The sequence below is a fragment of the Chinchilla lanigera genome, unplaced genomic scaffold (genome assembly GCF_000276665.1).
Source record: "Chinchilla lanigera isolate Chin_1 unplaced genomic scaffold, ChiLan1.0 scaffold00014, whole genome shotgun sequence".
Classification (NCBI taxonomy): Eukaryota; Metazoa; Chordata; class Mammalia; order Rodentia; family Chinchillidae; genus Chinchilla; species Chinchilla lanigera.
In genome coordinates, this window is record NW_004955415.1 from 23380634 (window position 1) to 23403117 (window position 22484).

At 37.5% G+C, this 22484-nt stretch overlaps 2 protein-coding genes across 5 annotated transcripts in view; one reads left to right on the forward strand and one right to left on the reverse strand.

Annotated features, from left to right (window-relative positions):
- The window catches only part of Sel1l2 (sel-1 suppressor of lin-12-like 2 (C. elegans)), a 102271-nt gene extending 90291 nt beyond the window's left edge, over positions 1–11980 (reverse strand). Inside the window, exon 1 of one of the 2 annotated variants that reach the window (XM_013512281.1) lies at positions 11819–11980. Coding sequence is in view for 1 of the 2 variants with exons in the window: in XM_013512280.1 (XP_013367734.1) it covers positions 11326–11383 (58 nt within the window). In the remaining variant the exon portion in view is untranslated. Of the gene's footprint in view, positions 1–11325; positions 11797–11818 lie in introns of those variants that run through there. The other variant, XM_013512280.1, reaches the window with a different exon arrangement.
- Positions 11981–17775: 5795 nt separating this feature from the next.
- Macrod2 (MACRO domain containing 2) overlaps positions 17776–22484 on the forward strand; it is a 1840776-nt gene continuing 1836067 nt past the window's right edge. For all 3 annotated transcript variants that reach the window (XM_005380889.2, XM_013512283.1, XM_005380890.2), the window contains exon 1: positions 17776–18188. In XM_005380889.2, the coding sequence (XP_005380946.1) occupies positions 18143–18188 (46 nt within the window). In that variant the 5' untranslated portion in view covers positions 17776–18142. The remainder of the gene's footprint in view (positions 18189–22484) is intronic.

Sequence of the window (22484 nt, forward strand, 5' to 3'; positions counted from 1 at the left end):
GAAAACATTCCTTGAAGTAGGAGTGGAAAGAGAGCAAAGAGAAGTTTACATCATGATAGCCTAAACTATAAATTAAGAAGAAACTAAATTTTATTATTAAAAATTAAGAAAGCTATGTTTCTCACACACTTGAGTTTGTATACTAAAATTTATGATAGATACTATGTATACCAGGTGTGAAGGTTTTGTTAATGGTGAGTATAAAATGGGATTTGCCCTCTAATCAGGACTGAAGTGGCTGAAGCATAATGAAGTAGGCAGTAAAGTGGCCTGAATATATTCCCATCACTTCTAAGTCACAGTGTCCCCAAACTAAATCATTATTTCTCCTACTCCTCTCAATCAACTTCTCCTTTCTCATTTCCTGTCACTGTCAAAGGTATCACCACCCCCGTTTAAAGTCTTGTATCTGTTTACACTCATTCCATGCTAGCATCCCCACGGCCATGCAAAACTTTGTTTTCCTTTTAATTATATAGTTGTGATTGGGGAGAAGGAGGAACTGTTCTGAGAACTAAATGAGATCATGGATATAAAAGTGCCTGGCATGAACTGGGCACTCACTTTCTTTTAATTTCTTGTCTGACAATTTAAGCCTCTCAGTAATCTGACTTCATTTTCTTAACCACTGTATTTCCCACTACATCCAGCTCTTACTGAATAGCTGATATCCTCCTACCTGACATGTACACGCCACTCATCCCCCATTCCCTGTCCTTTATTTGTGTAATTCTAATTTGGAATGCCTTCCCTTCTTTTTCCTAATTTAAAATGTTAATCATCCTTCCAGGATGTGCCTATCCTATTTCAACATTGGAGCTTGGAGCCCACCACAGTTCCTGCCTTATAACAGATTTTTAATCTATATTTGTTAAGTTACACAATAAATCTACCTTTATACTTGAAGGTCTCCTGGGATCTAGCAGCCTCAATATCTCTGTGGTATCACACTGACCTGTGCTGTGTATCACTTGGATTAGCATGCAACCATATAGTGCTGAATTTTATTCCATGGGTTGTAAAATCTCATAGGGCAGTGCCCAATTCTCTCTCTTTAAAGAACAAAAAAAGGAAGACACCCACACAGTGTCTCAATTAAAATTGTTACTTTATTAAATGCTTGACTATAATGTAGCATATAATTCTTATTTGTCTTGGATCTAAAATTGAACAAAATTGCCTATCAGTCAGGTTTGGAATTGTTAAATTATGTAGCTACCAAGACAGATTTTTAAAAACATAATGATAATGGTTTTCCTTTTCAAAAAATGTTTTTGAAGTCACTATGCTTTGTTACTGCAGCAGTCACAAATTAATTTGTTCTACCCATGAAGTATTAGTAATAAGCTTCTAAATTTTTCAAAAATAAAGATGAGATGTGAGCACAACATTATCGTTCTTTTGGTTTTTTTTTCCCCTTCCAGGCTGCACTAATGGACTTTTCATACACACTGCTTCAACATTAGAGCATGACAATATTTGGAAATGGACTTAGTGGGCTTAGGATGGTTTTAAGTTTATAAGTATATACGTGTGACTCATTGTTTGAACTAAGAAAAATATTGACTTTTGGCAATCTGATGCAGATACTTTGCCTTGCATATTACAAGAAATAATTTTAAAGCAGGCTTAGAACTTTGGAGCTCATAGCTCCTATATCCTTTCATTATCAATGTGTCTCTCTTTAAGAGTAAAGAAGTGTGGATTATATTAGTAGAACAGGGTAACAGGATTCAGAACTCTTAAATTTTATTTTTAGTTCCCTTTGTAAATGGCTGTTCAAAGACACATGCTCACTTTGTCTTGTCTTCTCCAGTTATCTAAATAACCATGGCATTGTGTAGTAACACTGGATATTACCACAGCATAAGTGATTGAAAGTACTTCTTAAATAATTGATACAATGGAAATTAAAATTGGCAGAAGTTTAAAGATGGATATTTTACCTGGTATTGCTAAATTTACCAACACAAGGAAAAGCTATGTGAAAAATCCCTGAAGTTTTTGTGTTTTATGATATTTTGGTATATTTTTATACAAATACATAATTCATAAAACTATATATGTCACCCTAGAAACACATAGTAACCTTGATACTACAAGCAAATACACATGATCATTTTGTGTGTTACTTTTTTTCAAGAAGATTTTATATCAAGTATTTTATTTCTCTTGTATTTCCTTAAACTATTTGTATAGTTATACATTTCATAGTTTGCTGTTTATATTAATCCATTTGAATTTTTTTATTTGTTATTTTGATACAGAGTCTCAGTAAGTTACTAAGTTCCCTGGGCTTTTTAAAAAAGTTTGTATGAAGTAGAATCTGTTTTTCGTAAGTGAATGGACAATTCAGCAAAAGCATTCTTTATTGTCCATCTCTTACTCACTGAATTGAAGACGCCTCTTCTAGGTACTAAATTCCTATTCAGGTATAAGTCTGCTTTTAACCTCTCTGCTCTGCTTTCTTGATATATTTGTCTATTCTTCTTCCAGTACCCTAACTACTGTAAATTTATAATTCCATGCTTTACTATCTGGTTGAGAAAGAACCTCTACACATGAGCATGCGTGCATGCACACACATACACACACATTTAGTTTTCCTCTTTTTGAAATTTAATTTTGGAATTCTAACACAAAAAGTATTTTCTAGATGAATTTTAGAATTAAATTCAATTAAAATTTTATCCATATTTTGACTAACATTGCATCAAATTTGCATGTTAGTTTACAAAGATCTGAACTATTTCTATTGAGATTTATTCAGATGTATATACCCATAATGTATTCAGATTTTCTGCTTAGTGCTCTTTAGAAAAATAATTTCATTTTTATGTTGTTGGCAACAATTCTCAGGTGGACCTCCTACACCCAGCACCATGCTAGTTCCATTCAGCTGGGTATTAAAAGTTGATCACCAGTTGTCAATCCACCACACAGTCCTTTGGAGAATTTGGAGTTAGAATAACAAACAGGTAATACAGAATCAAGAGACTTTTTTTTTTTTTTCTCTTTTTCAAGACAGGGTCTTGCTATGCAATTCAGGCTGGCCTTGAGCTCACTTTGTAGCCCAGGCTGGTCTCAAACTTGCAATGATCCTCCTGCCTCAGCCTCTCAAGTGCTGGGATTACAGGCATGCGCCACCACACCCACCTCAGAATCAAGAGACTTGATTCCCCTTACAGGATGAGGGTCTTTCTAAACTCTATACTTCATGTATCTATCTTGTTTTTACCCATTTATCATATATCTACACATGTAATTCGTTATCTTTAATTAGAGATTCTAGGTAACTTTTCTTCCTACTCCAAGTAATATCACTCTCACCAAGGAAGAATCCCAATTTTTAGATACATCAATTCCCATGTTTTGCTCTAAAAATCCCAATCAGCCTAGAGAAGGCATATCTCTGTTTCAACAGTCTTTTTTTTCCTGTTTTCTTCTGTTACCTCTTTTCATCTGAGAACTGTTCTTCCCCTGTGATTACAGACTACTGGGGTACTACACTGATTTTTAACTACTGGACAAAATGTTAGAATTGTGTTTTATATAAAACTGGTGTTTGAACAGAGATTAACTGTGATTCTATTTGGGGTATAGGAATATTATTTTGGCGGTTGTGTATTGTGTGTTAGAAAGAGCTACAAGTGCAATAGTATAGAAAGTGTACTAACATGAATTTTTAAATGGAGGCAGTGAGAATACAGAGATGAGAAAAGTACTGGGGATGTAGAATTGACAGGATTTGGTGAAGGGAAGAAGGAATGAATAAATGTCAGGGTTTAGGAAATTCTGGTTTCCATATATAGCTTTGTAGAATGACCCTGGAGAAGCAATGTTGCCATTTGGGCCTCACTCTTGTATCTGTAAAAATGTTAAATTAGATAATATTTAGGACATTATAACTGATGGTCACATGATGTTGAGGATTTTTACTTGAGAGCTAGGTGGTCAGACAAGGATAGTTAATGCCATTAACAAGATTAAAAATGTAAGAGAACAACTAAATTTGAGAAAAAATGAGTTTAAGACATTTTCAAACATTGTAACTATAATGTAGCTCGATATATAGATTTAGAGATTAGAAGGTCTGAGATCTAAAAGCATAAGAAATTCAAACAACTCAACAGCATGAAAACAAATAACCTGATTTTAAAAATGAGCAAAGGAACTAAGTAGACATTTCTAGGAAGAAGTCATACAGTCAACACATATATGAAAAAATATTCAACATCACTTATTGTCAGGAAATTCAAGTTAAATCCTCAATGATATGCCATCTCACACATGTCATAATGGCTATTATTAAAAAGACAAAAGCAACAGTGTCAATGGGGGTGTGAAGGAAATGGAAACCTTGTACACTGTTGATGGTAATGTAAATTGGTATAGCCAACGTGAAGCTTCCTCAAAAACAAAATGAAAGTGGAAAACAATATGGAGATACCTCAAAAAAACTAAAACTAAAATTACCATATGGTCCAGCACTATACCCTTTATGTATGTGTCTAAAGGAATTGAAATCTGTATGTTAAAGAAATATCTACCCTCCCATGCTCATTACAAATTATTCACAACATCCAACACATGAAAGCAACATAGATGTCAAGTAATGGAAGCATAAAGAAAATGTGGTCTATATACAAAACAGAATAGCATTCATCCTGAAAAATAGTAGGAAATTCTGACGTTTGCAAGAACCTGGATGAACTTGGTGGAAATCATGCTAAGTGAAATAAGCCAGGTACAGAAAGAAATGCTGCATCGTGTCACTCATATGTGGAATGTAAAAAGTCAAATTCAAAAGGCAGGCATGGTGGTGCACACCTGTAATCCCAGCACTTGGGAGGCTGAGGCAGGAGGATCGTTGCGAGTTTGAGCCCAGTCTGGCTACAAAGTGAGCACAAGGCCAGCCTGAACTGCATAGCGAGACCCTGTCTCAAAAAGACAAAAAGAAAAGGTCAAACTCACAGAAGTAGAGAGTAGAATGTTGGTTATCAGAAGCTGAGGAGGAGGAGGAGCTGGGATAAGGGAGATATTGATCAAAGAGCTAAAGTTTCAGTTACACAGGAGGAATAAGTTTTAGATATTTATTGCACAGCACTGTGACTACAGTGAATAGTAATGTATTTTATATTTTAAAACGGATAAAAGAGTATCCTTTGATCTTCTCACCATGAAAAAAATGGTAGGTGAGACGGACATGTTAGATTTTTTTAATCATTCCACAATGAATGCATATATCAAAACATCACATTGTGTCCCACAAATAAACAACTATTGTCAATTAAAAATAACATGAAAACACAAAACTCTGCAGATGAATCTAAGAGATAAGCATAAGAAAAACCCTGTATCTTTCAGGAAACCCACAAATGGGAAGTACACTTTGTTTTAGTGATCCCTAATGTAATACAGCCATCAAACTTTTCTCTAGAAGTTTCTTCATAATACTTGCTTTCTTCTACTTCTCTGAAATGAAAGATGTTCCAAATATTTCCAGTTTATTCTTTCCCTGTTTAGAAATTTATAACTAATAAGTGAATTTAATAGAAGCAAAGATAACTTAGAAGTCCTTAATTTCCCAAGTTATTCAAAGCAGCACTGAAAACAGCAAGGATATTTCTGAAGCAGTAGGATACTGACTGCTTGTACTGTTTCGGCTGAGGCTTTTTAGCACATGTCCAGGGTGTGGATTTTATGTACCTTCTTTCTGGACAAGACAGGAACATAGATGTGACTGCTAGGCTATTGCTTCTTGACCTCATAAAAATGATGAGTTACTTGCCCTTTTCAACTATCATAGAGAAATTCTGGGTGGGTTACTGTCAGAGTGTCTATGCACTTTTTGTTGTTTTTTTTTCTTAACTGTAGCAGTGCATGATAATGAAGAGGTACTACCAGAAAGAGAAGAAGAAATAGAGGAAATCTTGAATCCTCGATGATCTAGAGACAGAACTCTAGATACTGCCTTAGTTATAGACCTTATACTACTTTAAATGAGCAGCTGGTTTGGTAGGATGGTATTATTTCTGACCCATGCACTTTGTCTTTCTATTATCATTAATTATTTTTATTCTGAGGATTTATCAAAAGGGAAAGACAATCACAATAGTTATTTTAGAATTTTCCCTAGATGAATATAGTCAGGAGAAATCACATTGTTACGGCACACCCCCTCTTAATATTTTCACGGAGATGAAATCAAAGTACAGTGAAAACCAAGTGGAAAAGCACTGGAAAAGCAACTGCCTTCTTCCCTACTGCTTCCCCCAATAAACCTGCAATCATATGTTCTGCTGAAATCCATTCTGTCCCTGTAAAGTGTCACAACCCAGGAAAAGCTCTGTAATCATCACTGTCTCTACTTTCTCCACTGAAACTCTCTTAGGAACACAAAGATTTCTGAGACATGAAATTTAGTCGTCACTTGTTGACCCTTATCTCCCCATTCCCTCTGGCACTTGTCAGTATTGGCTATTCCCATCTCCCGGAAGTCACAGCTTGGCTTCTGTGTGAGTATTTGTTCTAGCCTTGTTATACATACCCTCCTGTCAGTGTTCACTGCAATTGCGTATCTTAAATCCTCATTGTTTCTTGTTTGGATCATTCTATAGTTGCCTGCTGGTTACACTGTCAGCAGAGTTCTCAGCTAGAAGCCATCCAGTCTTCTACGGCAAAGGTCATTTTTCTAAGGTGTATTTCTTTGAGTAAGTCCTTAAATGACTTCCTGTTGGCCACAGGAGACAACTGAAACTTCATAGCTTGTCACAGAATCTCTCCTACCACATCAGCCCTCTCAGTCACTGTGTTCCTTCTAGCCAAGCTTTTTTTTTAAAATTACTTTGTGTCTTTGTACCCTTTATCCAGTCTGAAATGTTCTTGTTCTCCCTTGCCTGGTGATCCCTTACTAGTCTTTCAAGTTGTAGTTTATATAATTTCCTTTATGAATCCCTTCTGACCGTACCATATACTAGTAGTAGAATTGTCCTCTCCCACATTTGTGCCCTATGTCACCCTGCAAATGCTTCTATTTTAATGTCTGCAGCACTTTATAACATGTTTACCTTTGCTTTTCCCTTCAAAGCCTTAAACTGGTCAAGGGTAGAGTCTGTGTCTCAGATAATTTTGTGTCTCCAATCCTCCTGGCACATAACATACATTTATTTATTTTTAAAAGAAGAAAAAATAAAACAATTTCAAAACAAGATAATAGGAGAGTATTGCATATTGTTATCTTCAGAGTAGTTACTCAGTGTATAAGAATATAGGTATGAGATACTGTCCACACAATTATAGCACAAACCTTTATTATCAGTGAACTAGCAGTATAAGTATCTTAGCTATGTTGTTTATATATATACATATATGTATATATGTATATATATATATATTTTCCCTTTTTCTTTCCTTACCCCTTCCCCCATCACAATTTCTCTTTTCTTTTGCATAGTTTCTTCCCCAAGACACACTATCTACTGTACATTTGTGTCCTATTTAGTCATCCATATAACATTCATTAAATTTTTTTCTATCCTATAATTCAGTGCCCTCGAGGATATTCACAAACTTGTGCAATCAGTACCAAAATCAGTTTTGGAATATTTTCATTACCCCTCAAAAAGTCCTGTAGTCATTAGCTATCATTCTGCATATCTCCTAGCCCTTAGCTAACCAATCTTTTCTGGATATTTCATATATGTGAAATTGTGTAATATGTGGTCTTACATGTTTAGGTTCTCCAGTGTGAAGTTTTGAAGGTTCATCCATATTGTGCTTTCTTTTTTTTTTGCTAGATAATATTCCACTGTATGGATAGAACACTATTCATACATTTATCAGTGGAAGGACATTTTGGTAATTTCTACTTTTGGACCATTATGAATAATGCTGCCATTTGTATACAAGTTTTGGTGTAGAATAATGTTTTCAGTTCTCTGGGGTTTGTGTCTTAGAGTAGAACTACTGGATCATATGGTAACTATGTTTAGCATTTCTAAAAACTGACTTTTTCAATGTTGTACCATTTTTTTAAATTGAGGTGAAATTCATAGAACACACAATTATCCATCTTAAAATGTGCAATTTAGTTACATTTAGAACATGAAGAATATTGTGCAACAATCACTTCTCTCCAGTTTCAAAACTTCTCCACCAACCTAGCAGTACACCCCATACCCACTGAGTAGTCACTCTCCACTCTTCCTTCCCCATCCACTGACAACTGCTAAGTTGCTTTCCATCTCTCTGGATTTGCCTATTTCAGCCACTCTATACAATAGTAATCATACAAGAGTCAGCTTCTTTCACATAGCATAACATTTTGTATGTATCAGTACCTCATCCCTTTTTATGGCTGAATAACCTTCCGTTGTACGTCTATACCACACATTGCTTATCTATTTATCTGTTATCAATATATGAGTTGTTTCTACCATTTTTACTATAATGAATAATGTTCCTAATAAACATTCATGTACAAATTTCTGTATGGACATACATTTTTTCATTTCCCTTGGGTATATACTTAGTGGTGGAATTAACACATCATATGATTTCCACATTAACTGTACCATTTTATATTCCTACCAGCATTGTATGAAGGTTTTTACTTCTCTACATACTTGCTGAAAAAAGCATTTCTTACTCTTTCCTCTTACCCACCTTTTCTGGCAGTGCTAGAGATAGAACCTAGGGCTGCATGTATACTAGGCCAGTGCTGTCCCATGAGCTATCTTCATATCATTTATTTTATTTTATTTTAAAGGCTTTTTAAAATTTTACATGCTATCATGGTTCAGTTCATTAGGTGGAGTTTGGATAATTCTTTCAAGGAAGCTCATTTTTCCCTATCTAATGAAGCTTATATTTTTCCTGTACCAATGAAACACTGGTGGCACATGTGAGGCTGTATTTCTGGATCAGATATACAGGTCTGGGCAGTTGTGGCAAGAGTGAGAACATTGGCTGAATTTTCACGGCTGGCTCCACTAGTGCTGTTGGCAACCCATCTTCTGTTTAAGAGTGCAGTGAGGCAAAGACCTCAGTTTGTTGATTATGGCCATTCTTATGAATGATGTCATTTATCATTCTGGTTTTGGTTTTTACTTCCTTAATGCCCAGAGATGTTGAATATCTTTCATGTGCTAGACTACTTGTACATCTTCTTTGGATTCTATTCAGTTCCTTTCTCTATTTGATTCTGTTTGATTCCTTTTCCCTTGTTAAACTGAGTTGTCATTTTGTTGACGCATTCTAAAACTTCTTTATGTATTCTGAATGCTAAATTTGCTGGATATGACTTACAAAATTTGTCCCCCATTTTGTGCTGTTATCCTTTGAATACAAAAGATTTTAACTTTAATTTCCAATTTGGTTATTTTTCTTTTTGCTTGTGGTTTTGGTGGCTTAATCCAAGGTCAAGATTTATTTTCCTACATTTAAAAAGAATTCGAAAGCAAAATTTATATTTAGGTATTTGATTCAATTGGAATTAATTTGTGTATATGGTATGAGGTAGTTTTTCAAAAATTCTTTCTCGTGTGACAATCCAATTGTCCTAGCACCATTTATTAAATAGAGTGTTCTCCCCATACCCCCATAACACAACATTGAGTTATCTTCACAGGCTTATTCAAGTAAAAAAATACCTGTGAGGGTTTATTTGTTACCTGTGTGCCTATCCTCATGCAAATAGCACACTGTTTTGGGGGGAAGGCAATACTGAGGTTTGCACTGAGCTACATCCCAAGCTTCTTCTTCTTTTTTTTCCTAAGTTTTAAAAATATTCAGACAAAGTCTTGTTGAACTGTCTGGGCTGGCCTTGAACTTGTGATTTTCCTGCCTCACTTGCCTCAGCCTCCTGAGTAGCTAAGGTTACAGGCCTATTACCCTATATTCAGCTCATACTATCTTGATTACTGACTTTAGGGTAAGTCCTCCAACTTTTACTTTATTCTCTTTGGTATTACTATGATTTTTTTAAAAAAATTCCATTTTAGGTTTTGTTATTGCTACTTTATAGAAATAGAATTAATCTTTGTACACTGATCTATTATCCCACAACTTTGTCGAATTTATTTAAATTTTTTTTTATTTTGAGACAGGGTCTTGCTAAGCCACTAAATTGTCCAGGCTGGGCTCAGACTTGTGATTCCCCTATCTCAGCCTGACAGAGTGCTGGGTTCACAGGAACACACCACTGTACTTGGCTTATTAGTTCTAATAATTTTGTAATGAATGCTTTGGAATTGTCTATATAAAAAGCCATGTTATCTGTGGATAGCAATAATGATTCTACTTTTTCCTTTCCAATCTTGATGTCTCTTCTTTCTTTCTTTGTTTTGCTTTAGCTAATTTCTATGGCTGAAATTCTAGTACAATGGCAAAGTGAATATTCTTATCTTATTCCTGGTCTTGGAATACATTTTTTCCATCCATAAATAAATATAGTTATGAGTATTTTTGAGGATGTGAGGTTTTTATTAGGTTTAGGAAAATTTTTTTTTAGTTTGTTGGGTGTTTTTATTTTTTTGTTTATTTTATGAATTTTTTTATTGATTTAGATAATCATGTGGTCTTGTCTTTCAGTCTATTGATATGGTGTGTTACATTAAGTAATTTTCAGATGATAAACAAACTTTGCATCCCTGGACCAAATCCAAATAAATATTCTTTAAATCGAATATGTATTGGTAACTAAATTTTTATATTGGTAACTAAATTATGTGAGGATTGGATAAAATTAACTCAGAAAGTGAACAGGGAAATGGACTGGAAAATAATTTCCTTTTTTTCAGGTAGTAACTACTTAGGAAACATTAAAACTGTGGAAGTACAGTTGTTATTGTATAAAGTTATAAAAACAATATAAATTCTGCAGGCATAGTGATACCTACCTGCAATCCCAGCAGCTAGAGAGTCTAAGGCTGGAGGATTCTGAGTTAGAAGCCAGCCTGGCCAATTTAGTGAGATGGTGTCTCAAAAAAAATTGGTTATAGTACTATTTCACATTTTAAGTCTTTACTTTTCCTTTAAGGTCTTGGAAGATCTTTTGCAACACTTAATAACCTCTCTCAAATTGTCCTACTTTATAAAAATTACTATAACATTTTCCTCACAGATTTATTTTTTGTGTAACTCCTACATACACACCAATTATCCTTCTCAAGAATTACCCCAAATGAATAATTGTACAAAAATGGTGTTAATTAGGAGCATAGTGAAGTTGGAGCTGATTTTCTAATTGGCTTAAGCCCTTTAGTGCTCTTAGAGCAAAGACAAAGGACCCTCTTAGAGAAACATAAATGTGGAAAAACTTACTTATAATTGTGACCTCAAGAATTATCAGTGTCTCTATTAACCAGTTCAAGACCTTCATCTCCTAAGCAGATCCTCTTCACTGTAACACAGGCAAAACTAGGTGGCTGGCCCCCAAGCTTCTTCTCAGGTCTGAGGGTTTCAGGACATAGTTGCTAAGTAACCATTCTGTTTCTCCTGGGCCAATGGGATTTCTGGAAGTTCTTTTCAAGCTAGAATGAGGCAGCTACTGGAGAGAGTAGGCTGAGGAAAGCAACTATATCTAGTCTGCTATTCCTCTGGCTGGACAGAAAGTTTAAGCTTGAAAGTTTAGGTAGGGTTTACTCTGATGCAAAAGAAAAGGACTAGAAGTTTAGTTTGTGTAAGTTCATATTAGTGTTCAATTGTATTCAGAATTGCTGGAAGTTCATATTTTCATGTTACTTCTGGAAGATCTCATTTTCCTGTTACCTTCAGAGAGGTATACTATCCACTTTTTGGCACTATAATGAGATACCTGATGTGGGGTCACTTCATCAAAAGGTTGAGGGGCCATGATAAGTGATGGCTTTCTGTTTCATGGAGTCCAGAACTGGCATGGTATATCACATTGCACACTTGTGTATGTGTCCTCTGGTCTCTCCCTTTTCTTATGAAGCCACCAGCATTTAATCACAGGGCCTCCACCTTAATGATGTCATCTAATCTAATTCTAATCATCTCCCAAGTGTTCTGCCTCTAAATGCCATAGTTGGAATGTTTCCACTCTATTAATACCTCATAATGGACATTAAATTTTAACCTATGAACCTGTGAGTTATACACAATATTGAAACCACAGAAAGGTATAAGACGCACTTATGTGAACACACAACTAAGTACCTGTGCTCACATTCTTTAACCTAACATCTCTAGGCCCTGGCAGACAGAAAACATATGGTCCAATTCTGCTTTGCTGTAAAGCTGGATGAAAATGTTTATCCTTTGTATAAATTAGGAACTGCAGAAGTTTCACTGGGGTAAAAACAAAGACTGTTAAGACTGTTTTCCCTACAATTTCAAATATGGGGGCATTTCATAGGTATCTTCAAAGCTATCACAAAGCAAAATGAATATTTAGAGAAAAGTATGGAATTAATGAAAATATCCAAATAATGGAGGAATTTGAGAAATTATTTCTAAAATATATTCAACTTTTACACTGTGTTTGAGTAATTACTTCAGAAGTAAACATTTTGTTGTCATGAAATTACAGATTTACTGTTAGTTTCCCATTGCTATGGTAACAAATTAACACAAATTTAGTGGGTTAAAACAACAGAAATCTATTGTTACAGTTCTGGAGGCCAGAAATCCAGAAAGATTCTTACAGGGCTAAAGTCAAGATGGATTCCAGGCAAGAATCTATTTTTGTGCAGAAGGAAGGTGTGCTGGGGGGTTGAACCCAGGGTCTTTCACGTGCATATTTGTGAATATAGTTAGTGATTGGTTTCTTGCCTGGCTGTAATTCCCGCTGAGTTGCTATGGCACCCAGCCAATATGGCACTGGAGGGCATGTGGTATGGTGCTGAGTTACTATGGCATCTAGCCAATATGGCGCTGGCCACTAAAGGCCATGTGCTAAGCCCCACCCTTCTTCTGCTGGGTCAAATTGCAACTTCCTACTTCCCGTTATGTAATATCCTGTCCCCTTTCTCATGCTCCCACCCAATCATGGCCTGCCATGTCAGGCGATGCGCCTCCTAAACCCCGCCTCCAGCCTGGGTCTATTTAAGCTTGGACCCCATGAAAGATCTTTAGAGGCCACGTTTTTCTCTTTCCTGTGGCTTTCTCCATGTCCACAATAAAGGCATTTTATTCTGTTTTACTTCTTTCTGTGCTGGAAAAACCTATCATATAGGACCCACTAATATAATCCAGGATAATCTCCCTACTTCAGAATCCTTAATCTAGCCTGCAGGGTCTTTTTTGCCAGATAACGTGACATTCATGAGTTGTAGAGAACAGAAACTGGATTTCTTTCACTCATAGTCAGCCTACCATAGTCCCTGATATTTTTTTTTTGTTTGTTTGACCAAAGGACTTCCAAATGGGAAATCATAACTTCTATACTTCTTGAAATTACATAAAAAGAATTTATTCAAATTATTTCAACTACCCACTAAATATTCTTCAAATAATCTTTTTTATTCCTCATTTAAATTCAGAATTATCAGCAATTTTCAGCAGATAAGCTTGCTTCCTACTTTTATTGAAATTGAGGCCATTTAACCAATGTTCTTTCTACATTCTTCCTTTTTGTTTAAAAACTTCTTTGCATCTCTGCCTATTTGTTCTTTTTCTAATTCATTCTAAAGACGAAATACCCTTCTTAAATTATAAGTAGAGCTCTTCTCCTCTCACTTGATTTTATCTACTTCATTTTTTCTAGTATCAGTCTAACATTTATCTTTTCTTTCTTTTTTCTTTGGTGCGTGTGTTTCAATACCTTTTATCATTGTTCTTCTCCTTAATTTAAATACTCAACTCACTTGTCTTAGAAAAACTTTCCCTTGACTCTGGATCCTTTTACCTACTATATGCTCTGCTTTTCCTTCAGTCCTTAATTATCTCAAAGGAATAGTTATAATTACTGCTTCTGGCTTTGTGCCTCTAATTTTTCTTCAACTGCTTATTTTTATTTTCATTAATTTACCCAGACTTTAAGTTCAATGGTATTTTCTTGGTTCTCATCTTACTTTATCTCTGTGAGACATCTGACATTTTATACCACAATATATTATTGGTTTTTATGAAAATTGAATTACAATTACTGTGTCCACAGTCTGGAGCTCAACCTTTCATTCAGGTTTTGGATGCCCACACTATGCTATCTCTGAATTGTAACTCTTTCTGAAGCATTCATTGGTTTCATTTGTTATTTCCTTTTTTAGTTTTCATATTAAAATTAGGGCCTCTCCAAAGTACTCCCTTCTGTTGAAAGATGCTATTCTTTAGTGTTGCCAATACTTCTCTGTGGATGCTCACCAAACATAATTTATTTTTTATTGACTCAATAAATATTTATTGAGAGTACTATGATGTGTTAGGTATTGTACTGCCCTCTGTGGATGGAAAACAAAAAGTATATTCCTGTCCTCAGGGAGTTGTAAGGCTAGAGTGACCATTTTATTTAATATTGATATTAATGAAAACAGTCACAGAAATTAGAGGTAAAACTAAAAGCTGTAAAAAGTGCTTTATAGGAAAACTGATGACCACTGAGGGCAGAGAAAAGGGAAACTGAGTGTAGAGGTCAAAGTTGAAATTTGAAGAATGAAACTGGGTGAACTAAACAAGGTATAGTACAACATGAGAAAAGGCTGTATGGTGGGAAGAAGTTCTGTTCAAGGAAATGGAAAGCTCTCTGGGTTGATATGGCTGGAACCAGAGATGGGAGGCAGGGGGAGGGTGGGGCATGGTATAAGATAAAGCTGGATTAGTAGGTAATGATTGCTCTATTCTTAATGATTTGCTATAAGAAGCCTGTATGAGTGAAAATACTAGACTACCATACCAAAATACCATAGATTCAAAAAATAGAAACTTACTTTCTTGCAGTTCTGGAAGCTGAAAGTCTGTGATCAGGGTGCCAGCATGGTATGGTCCTGGTGAGGGCCTTTTTCCTGGCTTGCTGATGTCTGCTTTCTCTGTGTCCTCATGTGGCAGGGAGAAATACGTAAGGGAGGGAAACAGATCTCTCTCCTTTTATAAAACCAAGATCCTGTGAGATTAGGGTCCCACTTTATGATGCCATTTAACTTTACCTCCTAAAGACATCATCTACAAACATAATCACACTGGAGGTTAGGGCTTCAACACATAAATTTGGGGAAGAAACACAGTTCTGTCCATAGCAAAGACCTCTAGAAATCACTGAATGATTTTTATCAGCAAGATGACAGAATCACATTTAACAAGACAACCCTAGATGCAGTGCAGTGAATGTACAGAAAAAGTGCAAAAGTAGATATGGTCTAGTTAGAAAGTCTTTGCAACAGTCTAGTTAAATTCAAACTGAGGCTGCCAGGTATGGTGGTCCACACCTGTAATTCTAGGTACTCAGGAGCTAAAGTGGGAGGATCAAAAATTTGAGGGCTGCTTGGGTAACTTAGTAAGAGCTTGTCTCAAAACAAAAACAAAAACAGGCTGGGTATATACTTAGCCTTCCCTGAGTTCAATCCCCAGTAACACATCCTCCATACCCACAATTCAGATTGAGTTTACGGTAATGCTATAAGAAAGTAGAGTTATGTAGCCTTATATAGGAGGTCTAGAATTATATATAGCAAAAACTGAGCTCAATACAAAAGAAAAAAGGAATTAAAAAAGAAAAACAGAGCTGATACAGCAGTTCACGTGTGATTAGCATGACGTTCTAAGAGGTACCAGCAATGGTGCTTATAGGGGTTTCCAGACTGTTCAACTGAATGAGTGATGAAGCCATTCACAGAGACAATGAAAACTGACAGAGGAATAAGTGTGGGCCAAGGATCATGAGCTCCATTTGGTACATTTCAAGTATTTTTGAGACATTAAATATTTAGTACTTTTGAATGATATTTTTGTCAAAGATTAATACCAAATGCTGAGATAAATGCTGTCTAAACACTAGGGCCTTAACAAAATGAAAATTTCAGTTCTTTAACTGATATGGAAGAAGAGATAATCAATAGCTTAATGGCCCTAAGAAAACATAGATGAAAGGACCGGCACTAGGTGGAATTGTAAACAGCTTCCCTCTGGATGGGAAGCTGTCTGATATGAGGTGTTTTCCTATAGACACCTTACATTTAGCATTTCAAATAAGAATTCAGTATCTTTCCCGCAAAACATGCTCTTGAATTGTTGTATTAGTCTGTTTTGTATTATTGCAATGAAACACCGAGACAGGCTTCTTATGAAATAAAGAGAAGGTTATTCTGACTTATGGCTGCAGAGGGTCAGGCCCAAGTTTGTGCAGCCCCAGTGGTTTGGGCCTCTGGTAATATTGGCTCATTATGAGGAGAGTGTGTGGTGGAATAAGCTACTGACATCTACAGCTAGGAAGCAGCCAGAGACTGAGACAGGGTTTCCATAGTCCCCTTTGAGGGTGCACCCCACTTTCCCAAAGGGTCTCTTGCAAGGCTCCACATCTTAAAGGCCTCTCAAGGTCCAACAGTGCTGTCCCAGGAGACAAGTTGCCCATACTTGGACCTCTGGGGATCACTACCCATATTCAAACCGTTGTATTTGCGTATTATTAATATTGTTACTCTCTCCCTAACCCTTTAATGAAACATCATCTTTTTTCCCTCATCTTATTCCCTAAATCTGTTCTATTACCAATTTTTACTGATGTTTGAATTAAAGCCTTCTTTCTAGTTCCATTGTTAATAGAAGAATGTGTATTTTTATTACTATCTCAAATGTCACTTCCTTTTTTGAAGTCTTGCTAATTTCTCTCAGCAAATAAATTTTTATATATTTCATAGTATTAAAAAGCAGGGAATATGTCAATTATTACTTTATGTCATGTTTTGAGTGTCTCATTACTCAAAAATTCCATGGTTTATAATTCTTAAAGAGGCTTCGCTCCTTCATTTTATTATTATTTTAAAAATGTTCCAATTAATTATTTGCCCAGACCCCCAAATTGCCAAATAAACCTGAATTGACCACTTCCACCAAATCAGCCTAATGAATTGTCGGATTCTTAGAAACGCTTGGGAGACAGCGGGGGACCAAATTTCCTCCCAACTCTAGGTCATCTAGCCTGGGGTGGACTTCCTTGCTCTACAAATTTTCGAACCTGGCAGATTACTACTACTCAAAATCAAGCCGCCCTTTGGAAAGGTAGGTGCCTTAACCCGAAACCATTGATACAGCAATGAGACAACCAGGCTCTCTTTAGCACTTGAATTCGCTTCCGTAAAAGACTTGTTGCCAGTGTAGCATTTTGGTTGCCTACAACTTCCCAGTTCTTGAAACACTCGAGTAGGCCAGTCTACCTTCGCCCTTTCCAAACTTCACTGAATTTCACTCAACTCTGTAATTTTACTAGGCAGTAGACTGGCCAACGGCGGAAGGTCGGCCGTGGTTTTCCAATCCTTTCACTTTTTGTCCGATTGCCCACCAGGAGGAAAGCTTCGGATTATCTTGCAAAATCCGTTGGGACAGGGCAGTCTGAGAAGCTTGGGCAATTCGTTTTGGACGCCGGGTCTCCTCCCACTTCGGGTTCCAGAGACGCTTTCACCGGCTCCCAAAGCACCCGGCGGGCCCGTACGGCAGAGAGGCCGGCTGGAAGCACCGCCCACCTCCACACCCCTTCAGCCGACGCCCCCGTTGCGAGGCTATCTCCAGCCCCTGGCGCCCTGGATCCGCCCCCTCCAGCTCCCCAACGTCCTCGGCGTCGGGCCCGAGCCTGCGTCTGCGCGTGCGCCCTGAGGCCAAAGTCGAGGCGCGCCTTGGCTGGAAAGCGGAGAGCGGCGGGCGGTGCAGCCAATGAGAGGCGGCGCTGCCTAGCGGCTGGGAGGCGGGGCCTGCGCGGGTGTTAGGTTAGCGCGAGGCGTGACCTAGTTGACAGGCTCTGAGGAGCTGCTGTGGCGGCGGCCGTCGGGCTGAGGCGGGTCGGAGCCGAAGCCGAGTGCTGGCTGTGGGAGGAGGGCGGTGACTGGAGACCGGCGAGCGGCGCGGGACGCAGAGCCTCTTTCACTTTTTCCCTCCCGAGTGCCCCCCTCCGAGCCCTCCCACTCCACACACACCCTGTTTGCCCGTGAGCCTGGGGAACTTGCAGTTTAAAGCCGGCCACCCCCACGGCAACATGTACCCCAGCAACAAGAAGAAAAAGGTGTGGAGAGAGGAGAAAGGTAACCGGCCCGTCGGGTCCCGGGGCTCCGGGGGGCGGGCGGGCGCCAGTGGGTGGGGGCGGGGGGTCCCTCCGGCCGGTGCCGCCGCCTCCGGTGTCCGTGTGTTACTCGGGCACACGCGCGCACGCCGGCGGGCACGCGCGCCCCACACCTGCCGCCCCGCGGCCCCTCCGCCTCCTGCCGCACCCGGTCACCTTCCCCCAGGTGGCCCGGGCAAGTTCCTCGGGACCGCGGCTGGGCGTCCCGCGCTGGCAGGCGCACGGTGTCCGGAGTCCCTGCCCTCCTTTGCCCTCCTGCGTTCCAGCCTGGCCAGGGGTGCCCGGCCGTCCCGCGTTTCTCCCTTCCTCCGGGTGCCGGTCCCCCTGGTCCTCGGAGGCTGGGTGACTTTTGACGTCTGGAACTCTAGGGAAACCTAAAGCGAGCATCTTGTCCGCGAGCATAAGTGCCTGCGGAGAAGAGTGAATGGGCTTTCCTCTCGGCAGTGTCTTTCTCAGTATTGCATTCCCATTCATAATCTGAAGTTGCCCAGAGTAAGATTGCGTGTCACTGTGAATGAACCCACCCCTGGATGTTATGCATAGCAAGGCTTAGCCAAATCAGTTAGATTACAGTGGCATTGATTCCTCCAACAAACAGCTGTGTGATTCAACCCTCTCCCTCAGTCACTCTTTTTCAGTAATCATTGGTAATATTCTGATGTAAAACTCGAGTCTGACATTTTTCCTCTTTCTTTTTGACATCTTTTTCTTCCATTCTTTACCTCTTTTTACATAAATGTAGGAAAAAGTACTTGTTGCATTGCTCCTGGCAAGACACGCTTTATATACACTAATATGTCAAGGGTGAGTGAGGTCCAGTAAAGGTAGTAGAACTTTCTCCTGAATATCTCATCTTTGGTAGAGGATAGAAGGGTGACTAGGTTGAAACTGATTTTCCTGATAATGGCTGTTTAAAATCTGTATATTTTTATTGGAAACCTTGGCCTTTATGAACATGAGAGCTCAACAGTGGCGTTAAGAAAAGGAATGAAAAGAAGAATCCTCACTCTATAGGACCTACTTCCAACAGTGCATGAGAAAGGGGCAAAGAGGGATTTTTTTTCTCAATTAATTATAGGAAGATTTAATGTGATATAACTGAAAAGCATCAAGTGGCTTTTAAATTTTTGAATGATTAATTTTTCTCATTTGTTTTAATGGTTATGAGCATATAGAGACCTAAAAATTCTACTGTCACAAAACAAATACTGTTGAGACTAAGAGCCTGATACATAAAGTAGTGTAAAGTAGTTCTGCTTCACTTTTGCAGTAGCAGTTACTTTAATTTCAGCATACTTTCTACAAAGATTTACTTTGTGAGCATTGAAAAATCATTTATGCCCATTTTTATTGATGGTTTTGAGATGTTAGCTTTGTATTATTGATGATAATGAAGGAAAACAGTAGACATAGACATTGTTTTCAATAACATGAATCACTGATGAAATTATAGTGAGTACTTAAGACTTGTTATATTAGAAAAAGTGTTCCTAAAGTAACAGTAGTTTGATTTTTTTTTATATCACAGAGGATTGTGGTAAGCAGGCATTTCAGAATCTTTTAATGTCTTTTTTCCTTTTGCTTCATCTAAAGGAAAAATATCCAAATTAATTTTTATTTTTATTTATTTATTTATTTTGATACCAGGAATTGAACTTGGGACCTTACGCTTGCCAGGCAAGCAATGTGCCGCTGAGCTAAATCCCTGGCCCAAATTAATATTTTTAAACACAAAAGCAAATATACAAAGAAGGCAGTTAAAGTAATTTTCCTATTCAAAATTAAGCTCCTTTTGCATGAAGTTTAAAGTTAAAGGGAAAGGTATGATTTGATGACTTTATGTCCCACTGTTTTATTGGGACATTCACTTTTGGAAGATTTATCACATGTTATTCCACTAAAAACGAGCAGAGATTTTCTAGTACAAAAGAGAAACTGATGGGAGACATGACCTTTTCCTTTTCTCCCACTGGAGAGTTGATGGCATAGTATTTTTACAGCTACTATCTAAATCTAAAGGAAGGTTTACCTACATCATTGAAATGTCAAAACTTTCTAGAAACACATTTTAACTCAGTATACTATCTGTTAAGGAGATCTGCTTGCTTATATGCTTGGTTGACAGAGAAAGGATTCATTAGAAAGATGAAGCATTTTTTAAAGAAAAATTTTATGTAATGCTGAAAAAACTGCATATGTCTGTGGTCTTTAGTATTTCATTGTTCAAACAAATATTGTAATCGAGTTATCAAGATCACATATGTTAAATTCAGCCCTAATTCAGAGCCACTTAATGTGTATTGAAAAATATTGCTACTTACTGATTTTAGTTTTTTATAATTGATTTCACTTTCGTTCTATCTTTACGCTTAAAATTTTAAACAAATGACAGAAGTCAGGATTCTTTTCAGTACATACTATCTGATATTTATAAACACTTTTAAACTTGCTTAGTGTCTTTTAACTGGAGCACTACTTGTAATAATTCCTTATCAGTGATTTGAACTTTTAAAGTAGTGCTTTAGAAACTGATACTAATCTTTTTTTTCACTTTCATGTAATAATTCCAAATTTACAATTCCCTACAAGCTTCCTATTCCACCAGTTCTCTCTTTCCCTATTATAAATAGATGATATTGCCTGTTCAATTTACAAAGAAAGTAAATGACATGATAGGAACAGCCTTAATGTACTTCTCCATGGTCTCAGTGGTTTGTTTCTTTTATGTTCTTTAGATTTTGTTCCTGTCTTAGAAAAAAGCTCTTTTCTTGTTTGTTTCTAAGATTAACCCCTTTGCTTATTCTCTTTATCCCATTTCTTGTATTTGAGATCTTGTATCATCATTTATTCATTTCTCAGTATGTTTAATTTCCCAGTGTCTTTGGGATCCTCTCTACTGTCTATAATACATTCAAGTGTCTTCTCTTTTAAAGTAGTTTTTCAGCTGCTCTTTCTTTTGCAAAGTCCTTGTGTGAGCTTTTTGTTGCCATGACAAAATACCTGTGAATAATAAGTTGAAAGGTTAATTTTGGGTCGTAATTTCAAAGGTTTCAGTCCATAGTTGGCTAGATTCATTGTTGTGGGTCTGTGGTGCAGAATATTGTGGCAGAGAGCATGTAGTGGACCAGAGTGGCTCACCTTATGCCTGACAGGAGGCAGAGAGAGGAGGGGTGTGAGGGAGAGGAAGGGGCCAGGCACAATAGATGCCTTTCTAAGGCACCACTCCCCATGACCTGCTTCCTTCAACTAGGCTTCACTTCCTAAAAGCCCATTCAGTTAAGAACTCACCAGTGATTTACTCATTGATGAAGTTAGCACACGCCTGATACAGTCACTGCTCTAGGCCCCATGTTTGAGCATTGCTTCATTGGGGTCAAGTCTCTGATACATCAATCATTGGGGAACATTTCATATTTAAACCATAACAGCTCCTTAGAGTTTCCTGGATTTCATTTATGTCCTAATGAAACTAAGGTTCCTAAAGTCATTTAGTATTAACAGTGATGGTTGTACTAATATAAGAATGGTTATATTTAAGTCAATTTATGCACTCAGCACTATTAGTGCCTTACATGGATTATCTCATGTGGTTCTCACAGACAGTTCTGTGAGATAAGAAAGTGTGTGAGGTAATTGTGTACTGTAAAGTTGAGAGCTTTGAACACAGTTGCCTGGCTGTGAATCCTAGCTATACTGCTTACTAGCTGTGGGACCTTAGGTAACTACTTTGCTTCATCTGTAAGTTGGGAATAAAACCTACCTACTTATATCAGAAAAAAACCTGAAACATAGAGATGACACAGTGATTTAGATTAGAACCCAAAGAGCTCTGTTAATTGATTTTTTTTCTTTTCAGTGCTATTGGCAACCTGGTTGATAAAAGTCATGACTTTTATAGTATCATTTTTATTGTTCCTGATCTTGCTGTAGCAGTTGACAGTAATTCCTTCCTTGTACATGTTAAAACTTTTCCCCACTGTCTTCCACATTGCAGGGACCTTTAACTGCATTGACAATCAGGTTCTATTTCATTGTTGTCCTATTTGTGCTTCCTACCTATTTATATTTTTTAAATTTCAGTTCACCCCCCTTTTCTTTTTCTAGGACCAGAAGTTTAGGTTATAATTTCCAAAATATTTAGGCTAGACTTTTCTCCTGTGTTCTAGATTCTTGATCTCAACTTCTTGAATGTCTCATAGGTAAATTCAGTTTGTTAACCCTTGAGAAATGTGACTTGAATATGTTTACATCCATGCAT